Genomic DNA, 14,012 nt, shown 5'->3' with positions numbered 1-14,012 from the left:
TGTAATACGCTTATTTTTAGTAGTGTTTTTGGTAATTAATAGAATGTTTCTCTTCCACGTTCATCCCTTCTAAAAATATAATGGGAAAGATCCTGCATTGAGAAGAGGAAGGACATTTACTCTATTTCTTACCTTTCTTTTGAAATATTCTGGGGAATTTTCATTCACTCCTCTTCATATATAGGGAAGGAAAAAAAATCTATCCCATTCTATCTCGATTCTGTTAATAATTATGATGCTGACAAAATCTCAAATATATGTAACATATTCTCTTGTGTCTTTAGTCATCAGTGTTAAAAGTTCCAGGTAAAATTAAAATGAAAAGTCAAGTGAAACGAGAATCACAGAATCACTTGTCATTTGTAATGACAAAAGAATAACAATCAGATATGGTTGTTCCTGGCACAAGAGCTAAAAGTATGCCTTACCGTGCTGAAATTACTGGAAAATTCAAATGAAATACTGAGAAATTTAAAGTGCATAGCTTATCCATAAACAAAGTATAAAGCCTAGGTGATTAGATTAGACAGATCTGATAGAAACCACATTAAAAGTATACTACAGTTGAACAGGCAACTCTAGCCATTAACATTTCTAATTGAAAAATGGTTAAAAATACGAGCAAGATGCTGTCCTATATTGCCTCTCTCTGTTTTTCATAATAAAGATAACTAAAAGTTACCCTGCAGTAACATATCTGATCCTATTTAGCCTTACAACATACGATCTTCTTGTACTTCTGAAGATTATCTGAAAGTTGGGGCTTATTTACACCACCAGAACAGAATGCTAACAATATGAAAGAATCTTGAATAGGATGGAGAAGAAAAGTGAATGTGATCAGAAGGGACATCCAGACAGCAGGGATGGCAGCAGCTTACCATATCAGAACAGCAAGAGTAGTTGGACTTACAGGTTGTATATACAGAATATACAATTATATATAGAGAATATACGATACTGTATATTAAAATGATCAGTCCCTGATTGCTTTTAGTAACAGAAGGATGCCAACTTTGCTGTAGCCTGCTGCAAGGATTTCACAGGGTGAAGAAAGCAGAGTGTGCATTACCCATGAGTGGATAGACAGCAAAATAATCATACAGGATTTACTATCCTTTCACAAGCCATAATAATTTACATAGTTATTAAGAGAATGTCAAAAGCCAAAGGGATATATATAATTTTGATGAAAGAATGATACAGATATATCTGAATTTAATTCAGGTAAGGAGCAGGGGAAAATGCCTTTCATACAGTCCATCTAGCTGAAGAGAAGGCATATGATGAATTGCAACAAAACAAAGTTATAATAAAGAACATGAGAGAGACAAGAAGTTACGAGGATGACATATAGACTCACAGACACACTTAATACTGAAAAAGCAGGCATGCTGCCTATCAACATATGCAGACAGGCTCCAAGTAAATACTGAGAACAGCAAAATTAGCAAAATAGTCAGCAGGATCCATGATATATTCAGGGGAATCATTATGGACTCATTCAAATGACTTTAGACTGATGGCTGAAATGTGAAGGTAAGCAGAGATGTGTAGATATGGTTGAAAGGAGGATTGTTATCTAGACTAATGTTACTGTTTCTACCTGTAATTGCTTGTAGGTTGTACTTAATGCAAAGCAGACGATTGATTTTAGAGAGCAATTACTGAAGACAAATGTTGGAATATATGCATATACAGACGTGGGGATACAAAAGGAAGGATACAAGTGGGATAACAGCAAGAATATGTATGTGTATATAAGAGGAGGAGAGAATAGGATTAAAGCAATCTGGTATCCCTCAGGCGAAAATAAACATCTCTATTAAGGACATGGGAGGCAACCTCATCCACAATTAATCTCAAGCTGATATTCCTTTAATGCTCGTAAAGATATTCTTGTTGGTTTACCAAAACAAACAAGGAGCATTTAGTAGAACTAGGGTATCATGGGATGGTGATAGGCTTTCTGGAATGATTTTATCATCCTTAAAGAGTTTACAACAAAAAAGGAAAAAATAAGTCTAGTAATAACGGAATGTTATATATAATAAATATATACGAGAGCAAGATGCATCATAGGAGAATATGTCTTTTCAAGACCAAAACTGAAGATTCCTCAGTCCTTACAAGAAAAAACTGTATCTGTGATGGGTTGATCCTGGGCCAGCAGCTAAGCATCCACATTGCCACCCCACCACTCCTCTCCAAAAGGACAGCAGAGAGTAGGAAGAGCAAGAAAACTTGTGGGTTGCAATAAAGGTAGTTTCATAAGCAAAGGAAAGAGGAAACAAACAGAACGAACCAACTCACAACCAAAGCGTGATGCAAAGGTAACCGCTAGCTGCCTCCTAGAAGCAGAACAATGCCCAGCCTGTCTCCAAGTGATGGATAGCTTCCCCCCAGTCCCCTCCTCTCAGTTTTTATTGATGAGTATGATGTTACCTGGCATGGAATATCCCTTTAGTCAATTTGGATCAGCTGCCCAGCTTGTGTCCCCTCCCACCTTCTTGTCCACTCTTGTCTACTGGTTGAGTAGGAGCAGAGCAGGAAAAAAGAGAAAGCCTTGATGTTCTGTAAGCACTGCTCAGTAAGAACGAAAACACTGGTGGTTTTTTTAACATTATTTCAGTCACAAACCAAATACAGAACCTTACGGGATGCTGCAAAGAAAATTAACTCCATCTCAGCCAGACCCAGTGCAATTTCAGAAGCTGTTTTATTTCAAATTCTCAAAATGCACATGCTACTCATTTGGGAACTGGAAACCCTTGGGAGTGCTCCATCTATTGCATAGAGTGCACAGGAGTGAAGCTGCTTCACACTATCGGAGTGATAACTGAACTCAGAAGTTTAAATGTTCCACCTTCCACTTATCCTTTGCATGTAAGAATGCTGACAATAAGTTGATGATGAGTTGATGTCTAAATGTGCACACAGGGATTAGTTTGCTTAATTCATAGGGGGACTTCTAAGTCTGTGAAAGTCTGAGAAGGGGTGGACCACGTGAACTGGCTGGTTGAAGTAGGAAGGATGAAAGCAGGGGAGGAGGAGAGGAGAGACTAAATAAAATGTAAGTAAGAGTTCAGAAAAAGACTGTGGAAGAACTTTTCTGGATTATTTATTATTATTCACCTGTGATCTTTAAAACAAAGTCTGGGAGAGGAGTTGCCAACTGGTTTAGAAAATCAATTGATATAAGTTAAAAAGAGTATGTATAGAAAAATAATGTTTTTCAGGTAATTTTCAGGCAACAGGTAACAAATCTGGCATAGCTCAAGGAAGTCATACACACGAACTTCTGATATCTCCTGGTAGAACGCGACCTGCATAGCTGATGCTTCAATAGAAATTCTGATTCCACATTAACAAGCAATAGAGTAGACCATTTTCAGCTGGAAGGAAATAAATAAAGGGCGACCCATAAAAAAATGGAAAATAATAACAATGAATTAACTCCCATTCTCGTACATATGGAGGACTGTGGACTTCTTGGAACACAACTACTTCTACATTTGATGCAGTCCTAACACACAGAATGGATTGCAGAAAAAAACGTGCATGCTGTGATGTGTTAAACTATTCTCAAGCACATTATTTATTGAAACTCTATTAAAATTAACTTTTATTTTCATCTTCCCTGAAGTTCAGGATGAACACCTCTGACATCCTATTCAGCAGCTACTTAATGAATCATTACTTAGGTCTCTGAGATGCAAAAAGATTTGATGATCAAAAATATTTTCTACCATGAAAAATGTCTTGTTAATATGAATTTCTCTATGACAGTGATATGCAGCATAGTCATGATGGTTATGCACAATGTTATCATTTGTAAAGAAAAAAGAGAGTTAATTAATGGTATTAGAATTTGGAAATATAGAAGTATTCTGTTAGAGATATGGAATTAAATGTACCTTAAAAATTAATTCATGTAAAGCTAAGCTTAACCTCTGTATTAGCTGCTGGTGCTACCTGGATTCTCAAGATACAACACATTCTAGAAACATATTTGTAGAAGCTATATTTATTGTCTGTTTTTACTCTGTCTTTTGTAGTCACCATGCATGTCACTTATCTCAAGAGAAGATAGACTGAGTAGTTTTGAATAAGACGACTTTCATATTTCCACTCAAAGAATTCTTATATACTCCACAGCAAAATATTAGGTAAGCCTAGCTAAGCAGTGCTTCCCCTTTTAGATTACAAACCTTAATTTATCTGTTCCAGCTTTGTACCTCGAGATTCGTGCCATTGAGAGAGGAACTGATAAGGTGTCTAGCCAGCGCTTCTCATATTTTGGTTCATTAACTATGGGTGAAGAAGGTGATGATGGAGCCTGTACAGAATAAATGAGAATCAGTAAGTGCAGTTTATCAGACAATACAGTGACAAAAGCATGAATATGTATCTCTGGCTCTGCCTGTCTCAGAAGTGAATAATCATAGCAACAAAACTGTTCAAGAAATTCAGGATTCAGTAGAGAAAAAAACAAGAAGCATTTATGTTGAAAAACAATGCTAGCTATCTCAATATTACGCTTGTAATAGGACAGTATTGTTAAGACAATACTTAATTTCAGTATTGTCTTAACATTATTTATATTTTTGTTAATATTTACATGTGACAATATAAAGGAAATATTTTCTAGTCATAGTGTCCGAAATTTGTTCTAAAAATAACATAAAATAAATTTTTGGTTTAAATTAATTTGGACTGTACAACTCTCATCTCTCAAAGAATTATCAGAGAAAAAGATACAAATAACATTCTGATGTAAAAACTGCACTGGAAAGTACTGTTTTCTTATTTGTGCCCTGCAACTTTTATCCACAATGTTAGTTATTATTAGATTTAAAATACTAATTTCCAGTTGTCTCTGTCCGTATTCGAACAGAAGGATTTTGAAATTTCATCTTTGAAGTTTTCTTTCAAATGCTTCTACTAGAAAGGCAAGATTGTTTATTCTGTCTAAGCAGTAAAGGGTGTCCAGATCTCAGAATAGTGAAAATGTAAAATGCTACAATCTACTGATTTCATGCAACTAGAGCATACAAAAGAGGATAACCTTAAAACAAATGTGTGCAAGTGCAATTTAAGTTAGGAGAATTAGCCTGGATATATAGATATTGATAAAAGCACTTAGTCAACCGTAACCTAGAGCTTATATATAGACTGTTCAGCCTGTTCATTTATGTAGCTTCTTATATATTGCAAATAAATAGTGTATGAAGGCACCAATAATGAAGCATGATAAAAGAAAACATCTGTGAAATTTTAAAAGTTGTCAGAGAACTACTAGCACTAAAACGCTGATGAAACTGCAGAGAGATACACATCTTGGTCAATATATCCTGGCAGAATATATAGTGTGTTCCTAGTAAAATAGTATCTAGAGGTTTATATCATTGTGTCAATGACTGAAAGGACAGAACTATGCTAAAATTGTCATAAAACATAGCAACTGGTCTTACTTGCAAATAATTTCAAAACTTTATTGACAGGTAAAAAACAATTACATTGTCAACAGATTAGAAAAATGCTGAAAACCACTGCTCAATGTGCCAATGATTTACGAATGTGACTGTGAGCTTAAAAAATATTTATTAAATAAAAAATAGAATGAGCTAGGAGTTTCTTACAGAATGCATAAAAATGATACATTGAAAAAAAATTATTGGCACCTATATCTCTGTAGTATCAGGACAGCTGGGCATTTCACTGTCTTATAAAGAACAATACTATTTACAGAGAGGCAGCTGAGAAGGATTCACAGTTACAGGTATTTAGGTCAAAGTTAAGCATTTGTACTGTCTGTCAACCAAGATTATTTTACTTTGTAGTAAAGAAGGGAGTGGAAAGTCAGTTATTTTTATATGAGCTGTAAATATGCACTAAGTAGTACTTAAAAAAGCAAATAAACCACCAAATGACCCAACTTCAGATCTGTTATGCCCAAGTGTTCAAATGTCATAAAACATACTCAAAATAAAGAGCATTCTGGGAGTTGTTCTAGGTTTGTTTCTTTTTCTTGCTCATAAGGATTTAGCATTAGTATTTCTCCCTACTAATGTTCTTTCTTATAGTCAGAGAGTTTCACATTCTAACAGGCTGACTGAAAGTTGGTGATTGAGGAAGAATGTTATAATAACTTAAAAATTTGTGATGAAATTACTAGAGATGTTAACACTAAAGAATATTTTAGACTGCAATATCTTTGAGGAATGAAATTTTATCTAGATTATTTGCAATCCCCAGAACAATCCAGCTTTCAATTGATTGGGGTCTCATGGTGTTGTTGCAGTACATGTATTTCACGACTGCCCATAAACTAATTCCATTTCATAGAAATAGTCACAAAAAATTAAAATGTCTCCAAAGCATAATATAAATTTAATAATATTATAGTGAAGGAGTTGATACTTATTTTAGAAGTCTATACCATTAGAATAATTGACAGAACCACACGCAATCTGAAGTTGAAAATCATCAACATAATCTAAAGTGCCTGCCTGGAGACTGAAATGTCTAAATAATAAAGCAGAAGGTAGCTTATTACAGCCAAACATAAATGCTTGAATAAGATCAATGAATTGAAATCCAAGAATCAGAAAAACAAGGGACATAAAGACTCCTGAAGCACCTTAAGCTATTGTTCCCATCCTCTCAGTTCTCAAGATACAGAAAATATCTAGACAATTTAAATGTAAACCTCTTTCTTTTTCTTGTGAAGTATTAACTGTGCATCTTTTAGTAGGTTGTAGAACAATATTCTGTAATATTCTATGCAATTTAAGAGCATTTGGCAGCAAAAAGTTCATGGGTGGGTCACTCTGGCAATAGGTTTCCATTTGGTCCCTTACACTTCAATCAAATGCTTTAGTTGGATACCAGTGTAAAGAAAACACATCTTAGTGTATGTAAAAATCAGAATTTTAGAAAATCTACAATCTAGCTATTCATTAGATTCATGAATTGAAGGGGGAAAATGGCCAAAATAACTTGATCAAAATCTACTAACCCCAAAGTTATGATTCTGCAGCATAGAAATATTCCTACCAAAGTGCTAATGGTGTCATCTCCTAACAAAAACGTGGCTTTTCCAGAAAACTTAAAAGTTTTGCTATATGGAAAACACACTAAAAAGAGTGATTCCACCCTCTTCCACCTCCACCTACCCCCCATGTTTTGAACTACTTATACCTGCAGAAACCCTACTGCACAGTCTGAACATTAATACCCAAGAGCAGGGAAAGGATGCAAAGAGGTCAAACTGGTTAGAGTTTCAAATATCTGTTTCTTACTAAGCTATATTCTACTAAGCAGGTTATGATAGATCAGAAAGTTGGACTGACCCCTTTCTATCTTCTTAAGGGCAAAAGAGGGCATACATACGGCCTTAAGACCATTGCATAAAAATGAAAAACTATCATAGGATCAGCAGTTCATTTTGTTCAATAATCTTTAATGTGAGATAGAATCTTTGATGTATCCCCTCCTAAAAGCATGGATAAAAATAACAAACTGAGGAAGAAGCAGGTCAATACAACTTTTGCAAGCAGAGGTCACACCTCACAAATCTCTCTTTATGAGAGAACCAATTGCCAAGGCATACTTGGGTTTCCAAAACCCATTTGTCCCTCACAGAACTATCTTAAGTAATTAGCTGTGAAATAAGGCAAAATCATCACACAAATTAATTATTAGCTAAAATATAGTAAGCGGAACACAGCAGTTCAGTAGTTTTCACTCTAGAGAGGCATTGTCAGTGGACACTCACAGTTATGTAGATGCTGTTCAGCACAGTGATTAATGACCTGGACAAGATGGTGAACACTAGACTGACCAAGGTTATTACCCACAACAAGTAAAAAAGAACGACAAAAAGAAAATCAAACTGTAAACAGCTGCAGGAGCACCTCGTGATACCAAACGACTGAGAGGTAAAAGGACTGCTAAAAACATAGAAGATAAAAGTATGGTAATGCACAGGAGGAAAGTCAATATTAATTTTCCCCATGTTACAATGGGATATGAACAGGCAATTAATATTCAAAAATAGGAACCCGATGCTGTAGGAAAAGCAGGTGTTAAAGGTATGGAATGGTTACCAAGCTAATAAGGATTAAATTAAACCAAGTGTCATTAGACTGCAAAAGAAGCAGGTGAGAAAATTGTACAATAACGGTCTGTTAAGACACTAATAACAGAGAAAGGGATTAGGAAACAGTGGTTCACTTGCCCTTTTCAAGAAGCAAAGGTATTGATTTGAGGTAAAATACAGGAGGATAAAAATAAAGAACAAAAGTATTTATACAACAGGCTCTGGCTTAGGAAGCCTCTATGCCAGAAATCATTGGAGATGCAGTAAACATAATCTATAAATAATTCTACATATTTCCCCAGTTCTTGTATTCTCTTGCGGGTGCCTGCTGGCAACAAGCTATTTGGCTAGGTGGTCCTTTGGTGTGACCCATTGTAATAAGCTGGCTGACCTTCAAGTCTTCCATCCACTAAACAGCTGCTGCTGCTCATGCTGAAATCTCTCCATGCTGTTTCTCTAAAGCATTACAAAAAATTTAGCTGTTTAGATCATCTCTGCAATCACAGGTTTTGTCCACCGGTTCATTTCACACCTCTGGCTTTCTGCTGAGGCCGCCAACAATATTGGCAATTAATTTGTTTTGACAAAACGCTCAAAAAGAATCAGGTTGTAGTGACACATAATCGCTACCCACCTGGGACAGCTGTGTCCTGTTGACCTGGAGGAGGCACCGGTTCTGTATCCCCTTAGCAATCACTGACCTATGAAGGACAACGCAGGCAAATGCTTTGTTGCTTTTTTAAACAACCAGATGACAACTTGTTATGGGGCAACCAAAAGTCTTCTCAGAAGTAGAATGAGTCCAAAAAAGTCCTTCACTAAGGGAGAAACCTAATCAGGCTTGTCTCTATAATTAAATTTTCACTAAGAACATAGGAAGGAAGGCAAAAGATCACAGTTGGCTGGCCTTGACAATTTGTCTTTCTTTAGTGACATACGATTCACAGCGCTTGGAAAACTTGGTTATTTTACTATATATATGTGTGTGCATATATATATATTTGATTCTAAATCTCTGCAAGAAAAATGTCATAACCTCAGAAAAAAGTGTTTCTGAATACTCCTATTATCTTACTTTGCAATTAGGGCCACACCTTGAAAGCAGTTACAGTGATATTTTAGGGTGACATAGAATTCTTTCATTAAACATGGGCTTCAGGCAGGCTGAAGGTGGGTTAATTCACTTTTGGAGTCAGTAATACCCAAGGTCATATTACTCAGCATGCATGAGCTTACTTTTAAATATATTTTTCATCTCATATTACAAATAATCTCTGGTTGGCAGAAAGACAAGTCTTGTAAAACCTTTCTAGTGGATGTTGTTGAAGGATGATATCTGGAGTAGCAATATATTGCAAACATTCTCATATCACAATTAAGCAAAGAGGCAACAATAATTGGTAGTTTATTCTTAGAAGACTAAACTAACTAGCACTAGCGATGTCTTCTCTTGAACAAGACACTTTTTTTCTTTGCTACAATAATGCCTTGCTGTTGTCACCAACATTCAGAAACAAAGACAGGAGAGGAGAACTTCTTATGAATATTGGAGCTTTCAACTTTAAATGTAACCAGTGCAAATGATTTCACAAAAGACGTGTTTGTGTTCTATTAGAGTCTGATTTTCTAACAAATCTCCTTTATTTTACAGTTATTTTCTAAACCCCATGCCTGAGGGTTTCAAGAGACTGGCAAGATACCCACTTGTACACTTAAGTTTCAATGAATATATTGTAATTGATCTGAATTATAAGGTTAATTAATCGTTATTTTCATGAAGACTGAAAAGGGAAACAATCTAAAAGGAATTAAAAGGTTAGCAAGTGTGATGCCTGTCTACAAGAAGCATCAGAAAGAGGAGCTTGCGAACTACAGGCTTGTCAGTCTGACCTTGGTGCTGGAGAAGGTTCTGGGGCAGATCATCTTCAGTGCCGTCCCACAGCATGTACAGGATAACCAGATGATCAAGCCAGGTCAGCACGGTTTTAGGAAAGGCAGGTCCTGCTTGAACAACCTGATCTCCTAAGACACGGGGACCCACTTAGTGGATAAGGGAAAGGCTGTAGATGTTTACTGAGACTCTAGTAAAGACTTTAATATTACTTCCCACAGCATTCTCCTGGAGAAACCGGTTGCTCATGGCTTGGACAGGTGTACCCTTTGCTGGGTAACAAACTGACTGGATGGCTGTACTAGCTTGGGTTTAGATTGGATATTAGGAAATGTTATTCCTTCACTGAAAATGTTGTCAAGCATTGGAATAGGCTGCCCAGGGAAGTGGTCGAGTCTCCATCCCTGGAGGCTTTTATAAAATAGGCAGTTGTGGCACGTAAGGACATGGTTTAGTGATGGACTTGGCGGTGTTAGGTTTATAGTTGGACTTGACGATCTTAAAAGTCTTTTCCAACCTAAATGATCCTACAGTCCTACAAAATAAGAATCAAGTGTGATACCTGTCAGGAAAAATATAACCTTTTATTGATCATTTGGAATTTATCCATTCTTTGCTTTAAAGGATTTATTATTTCAAAGTGTATCATTGAAGTCTTGAGCCTGTTCCATAAACTGTTATTTCTACCAAGCACACACAAACCTAAAGATGTATGACTAATTCTAGATTACTGTCTTTGTTGATACTGGTTCAAAAAGAGATGACTATGACAATGCTATTATTTATCTCTTGAGGTAATTTTGCTGTTTCTGCTTTAGTGAGCATTGCTGGGAATGTCCAAGAAATATATATAATATGCCTCTGTAAAATATGTATATGAAAAAGCTAGCAACATTAATACATTTGGTATTTATATATTGAAATATTTTACTAATAAAAACAATTCTAAGAATCATTAAATAATAGAATCATTAAATATCTTGAGTTGGAAGGGACTCATAAGGACCATTGAGTCCAAACCTTGTTTCTCTCAGGACTATATAAAACTAAATAATATGACTAAGAGCATTGTCTCTATGGTCTTTGATCTCTGAAGTGCTAAAAAATGGCTTATCATAGCGACATTTCCTTATGCCATGACTGAAACCATCAGCCAATAAGTTTCAGTGTATTTTGGTAAATATTTTTTATTACTAAATACTAACTTTCTTGCATCTTTTTGGTGCAAACTGCAGTGCGTCTTGTCAAAACTCTATTACTAAAAGATTCAAGAGAAAGCCCTTAATACACTAAACTTTTCAAACAGGCAGATTTCTCTTGCACTTATTCTGTAAAAGAGAATTAGTATTACATAATTTCTTGCAACAGCACCAGCAACCATTCAACTCATCGTGTATTGGATGAGCTTTCCATAGTTTTCAGTCAGGTCTGAAAACTATGTTTATTTATATTGCATACACAGGTATTATATATATTTTTATATATTTATATTTATATAAATATTGATAGGTATTATATATATTTATATATATTAATAGGTTGAATTTTCAGTAGGTTGATGAAGTAATCTGACCAGTGCATGGCTGAGCATTATTCCTAATACTTATTCCAGGGCCAGGCAGGAAACAGAGGCTGGAGACTGATTGGAATAAAAAAAAAAAAAAAGACCTTTCTGTTTAGCAGTTAGAGAGTGTCACGTTACCTGTGTTGAACAACATAATTAACAAATGTTCAGTCGGGAACAGACGCCCAGGTGAAGAAATGCATTAATATGATATCTACTGTAAATAGGAGTCAATTAGAGCATTCGACTTGTCTCTAGAATTCAGAAGGATTTAATGATGATATCACAATACCTGTGCATTCCTTTGACGCAGCATCAATTCAGGAGAGAGTCTGCGTTTATTTATTTTTAATGGAATTCTTAGATGCAGGTGCACAATTCTGTGACAGCTTTAAGAAGACAGTAATTATCCACTGAATCAAATCATGAAATCATTTAATAGATAAAGGGTTCTACACAGGAAACCAGCCTTTCCAGATGAAGAAACAATTTGGACAAATAATTGGATGTCTTTCTTTAAAAGTCAGTGCAAGCAGAAACTTTTAATTATACAGCTCTATTCTACGTTATTTCAATTGACAGGTGTTGTCTAATTAAATGGAAGGTGAAACAGCATGTGAAACAAGGGTACTACCCCTCCTTTTCTGTCACAGAAAAGAAACACTGTTTTAATGCTAATGCTGCATCACATGCATGCTTTGGCAAGCTAATGATTGCTCTTGAAGATATTTAATGCTTTTTGATTAATGGATGGTTTTGCAGACACTGAGCACCTGTACGCGGTGTTTACATGGAGCATATGTACAGAAGAACACATTAGAGACTTGAAGCATCCTATTCAATGCAGCAGCTACGTATTTCAATCAATGGGATTACTATTCTACTGGTGAGGAATAAATTAAAAAACCTTTCAATTATAAATGTTTCTCTAGAAGTGATTTACAATGGAGCTATTAATGAATATTTCATTACAGCTGTGCTGCTAGGTGCTATTACATTATTATTTTTTTAATGAACCAATAAGGTATGAGCCTGACTAAGATATTTTTAGAGAATACATATGGACTATTTGACAGAGTTTTGCTCCTTTTTCTTTAATTTGTTTCCCTCATGCTAGTATGTAATTGGTTCCTAAGTAACCTCAACAACCTTGCCTGGAACACCTTTCCAGATATATTCTTCCTTTGGGGGACAGGGTACAGGGGCCACAGTAGTTTATATTAAATCTCAGCACAAAAGGCAGGAAGTAATTATGCCTCTTCTCAGACCATAACAGCAGCCAGAAATCAAACCCCAACATTAAAGGTATGTGAGGAAAAGAACTGAACAAAACATAATGTTGATATTTTGGTGCTGCATTATAAATGCAAGTGTACCCAAACTTCAGCTGTTCCAGACAGCTCTTGGGAGCCCTTCCTATCCCCAAATGGGGTGTGCTGTCCTTGCTTAGAAAAATTTGCTCAAAGTTAGGGGAATTCTTTGAACTTCACACAAGCCTGCACATCCCTCAGGGTGAATCTGAGGCTTGACTCTTGCTTGTGTCACTAACCAGGAGCTCAGTAAGGGTCAATTTGTTGCAGGAACTTGTGGAATGACACTGGATGCAACTTTATAGAATTCACCTCAATTTTACTATCAGTTTTCACTAGAAAACATCTCTAACCTGAAAACACCTTTACCTGATCTGCTGGAGTTCATCTATGCTTACTTCACATCTAGAAATAGGTCATCACTGCCTGCCTCTCTGTTTCCATGCTGTTCGTTATCGTAGCCTGGTATTTGGAACAGTAATCAAACATCAACTTCGGGCAACAATGGACAGGTCTTTCTAGATAAAAAGGATAGCTTGCTTTCATTTCAGCTTCCTCATTTAGTCTTCAACCTCGTGAATGCCACCGCATGTATTCTCTTTAACCAATGACTTCTGATCCTCCCTGCCAATACACATGAAAGACGACTGCTTTCTGTTCACCACGTTGGAGACAGGTGAGTAATGGTCATAATTTAATTTAGTGATACAACAGAGTTTTAAATTTCTAACTTCTCTTTATAATCTACCTATGTGAAGTGGCCCATTTTGCACCTTTGTAGACATAGACAGGAGGGCAGATAATAATAGAAAAATGAGAGATGATTTTGTCCAAGAATCAAACACAAATTTAATTCCACCACAGCCCTCATTTTGCACTCCTGAATATGACAGGCCACACAGAAGAGCATAACCCATTAATAAGTAACACTGCCCCCACAAACTCCTTTGTCTATCTATGCAACGGAAAGGTGCTCGATGCACTCGATGCAACCTACAGAGCAATACAATTCTCCCTAAAGCAGACTCCTGGTGACTAGTCAGATAAATTGATGCCTATGATTCATCAAGTAAGCTGAAAGACTCAAAATATTTTAATCATAAGTGAAATTAAAAAAAGGGAAAGAAGTAAGCAGAAAGAAAA

At 35.9% G+C, this 14,012-nt stretch overlaps 1 protein-coding gene across 2 annotated transcripts in view; it reads right to left on the bottom strand.

Moving 5' to 3' along the window:
* Nucleotides 1-14,012, bottom strand: part of SNTG2 (syntrophin gamma 2) — a 269,256-nt gene that overhangs the window by 74,145 nt on the left and 181,099 nt on the right. For both annotated transcript variants that reach the window (XM_069851590.1, XM_069851589.1), the window contains exon 9: nt 4,212-4,339. In XM_069851590.1, the coding sequence (XP_069707691.1) occupies nt 4,212-4,339 (128 nt within the window). The remainder of the gene's footprint in view (nt 1-4,211; nt 4,340-14,012) is intronic.

The sequence above is a fragment of the Phaenicophaeus curvirostris genome, chromosome 2, assembly GCF_032191515.1.
Source record: "Phaenicophaeus curvirostris isolate KB17595 chromosome 2, BPBGC_Pcur_1.0, whole genome shotgun sequence".
Lineage (NCBI taxonomy): Eukaryota > Metazoa > Chordata > Aves > Cuculiformes > Cuculidae > Phaenicophaeus > Phaenicophaeus curvirostris.
The sequence above is the reverse complement of the archived record's forward strand: the minus strand, read 5'-3'. Positions and strand labels throughout refer to the sequence as shown.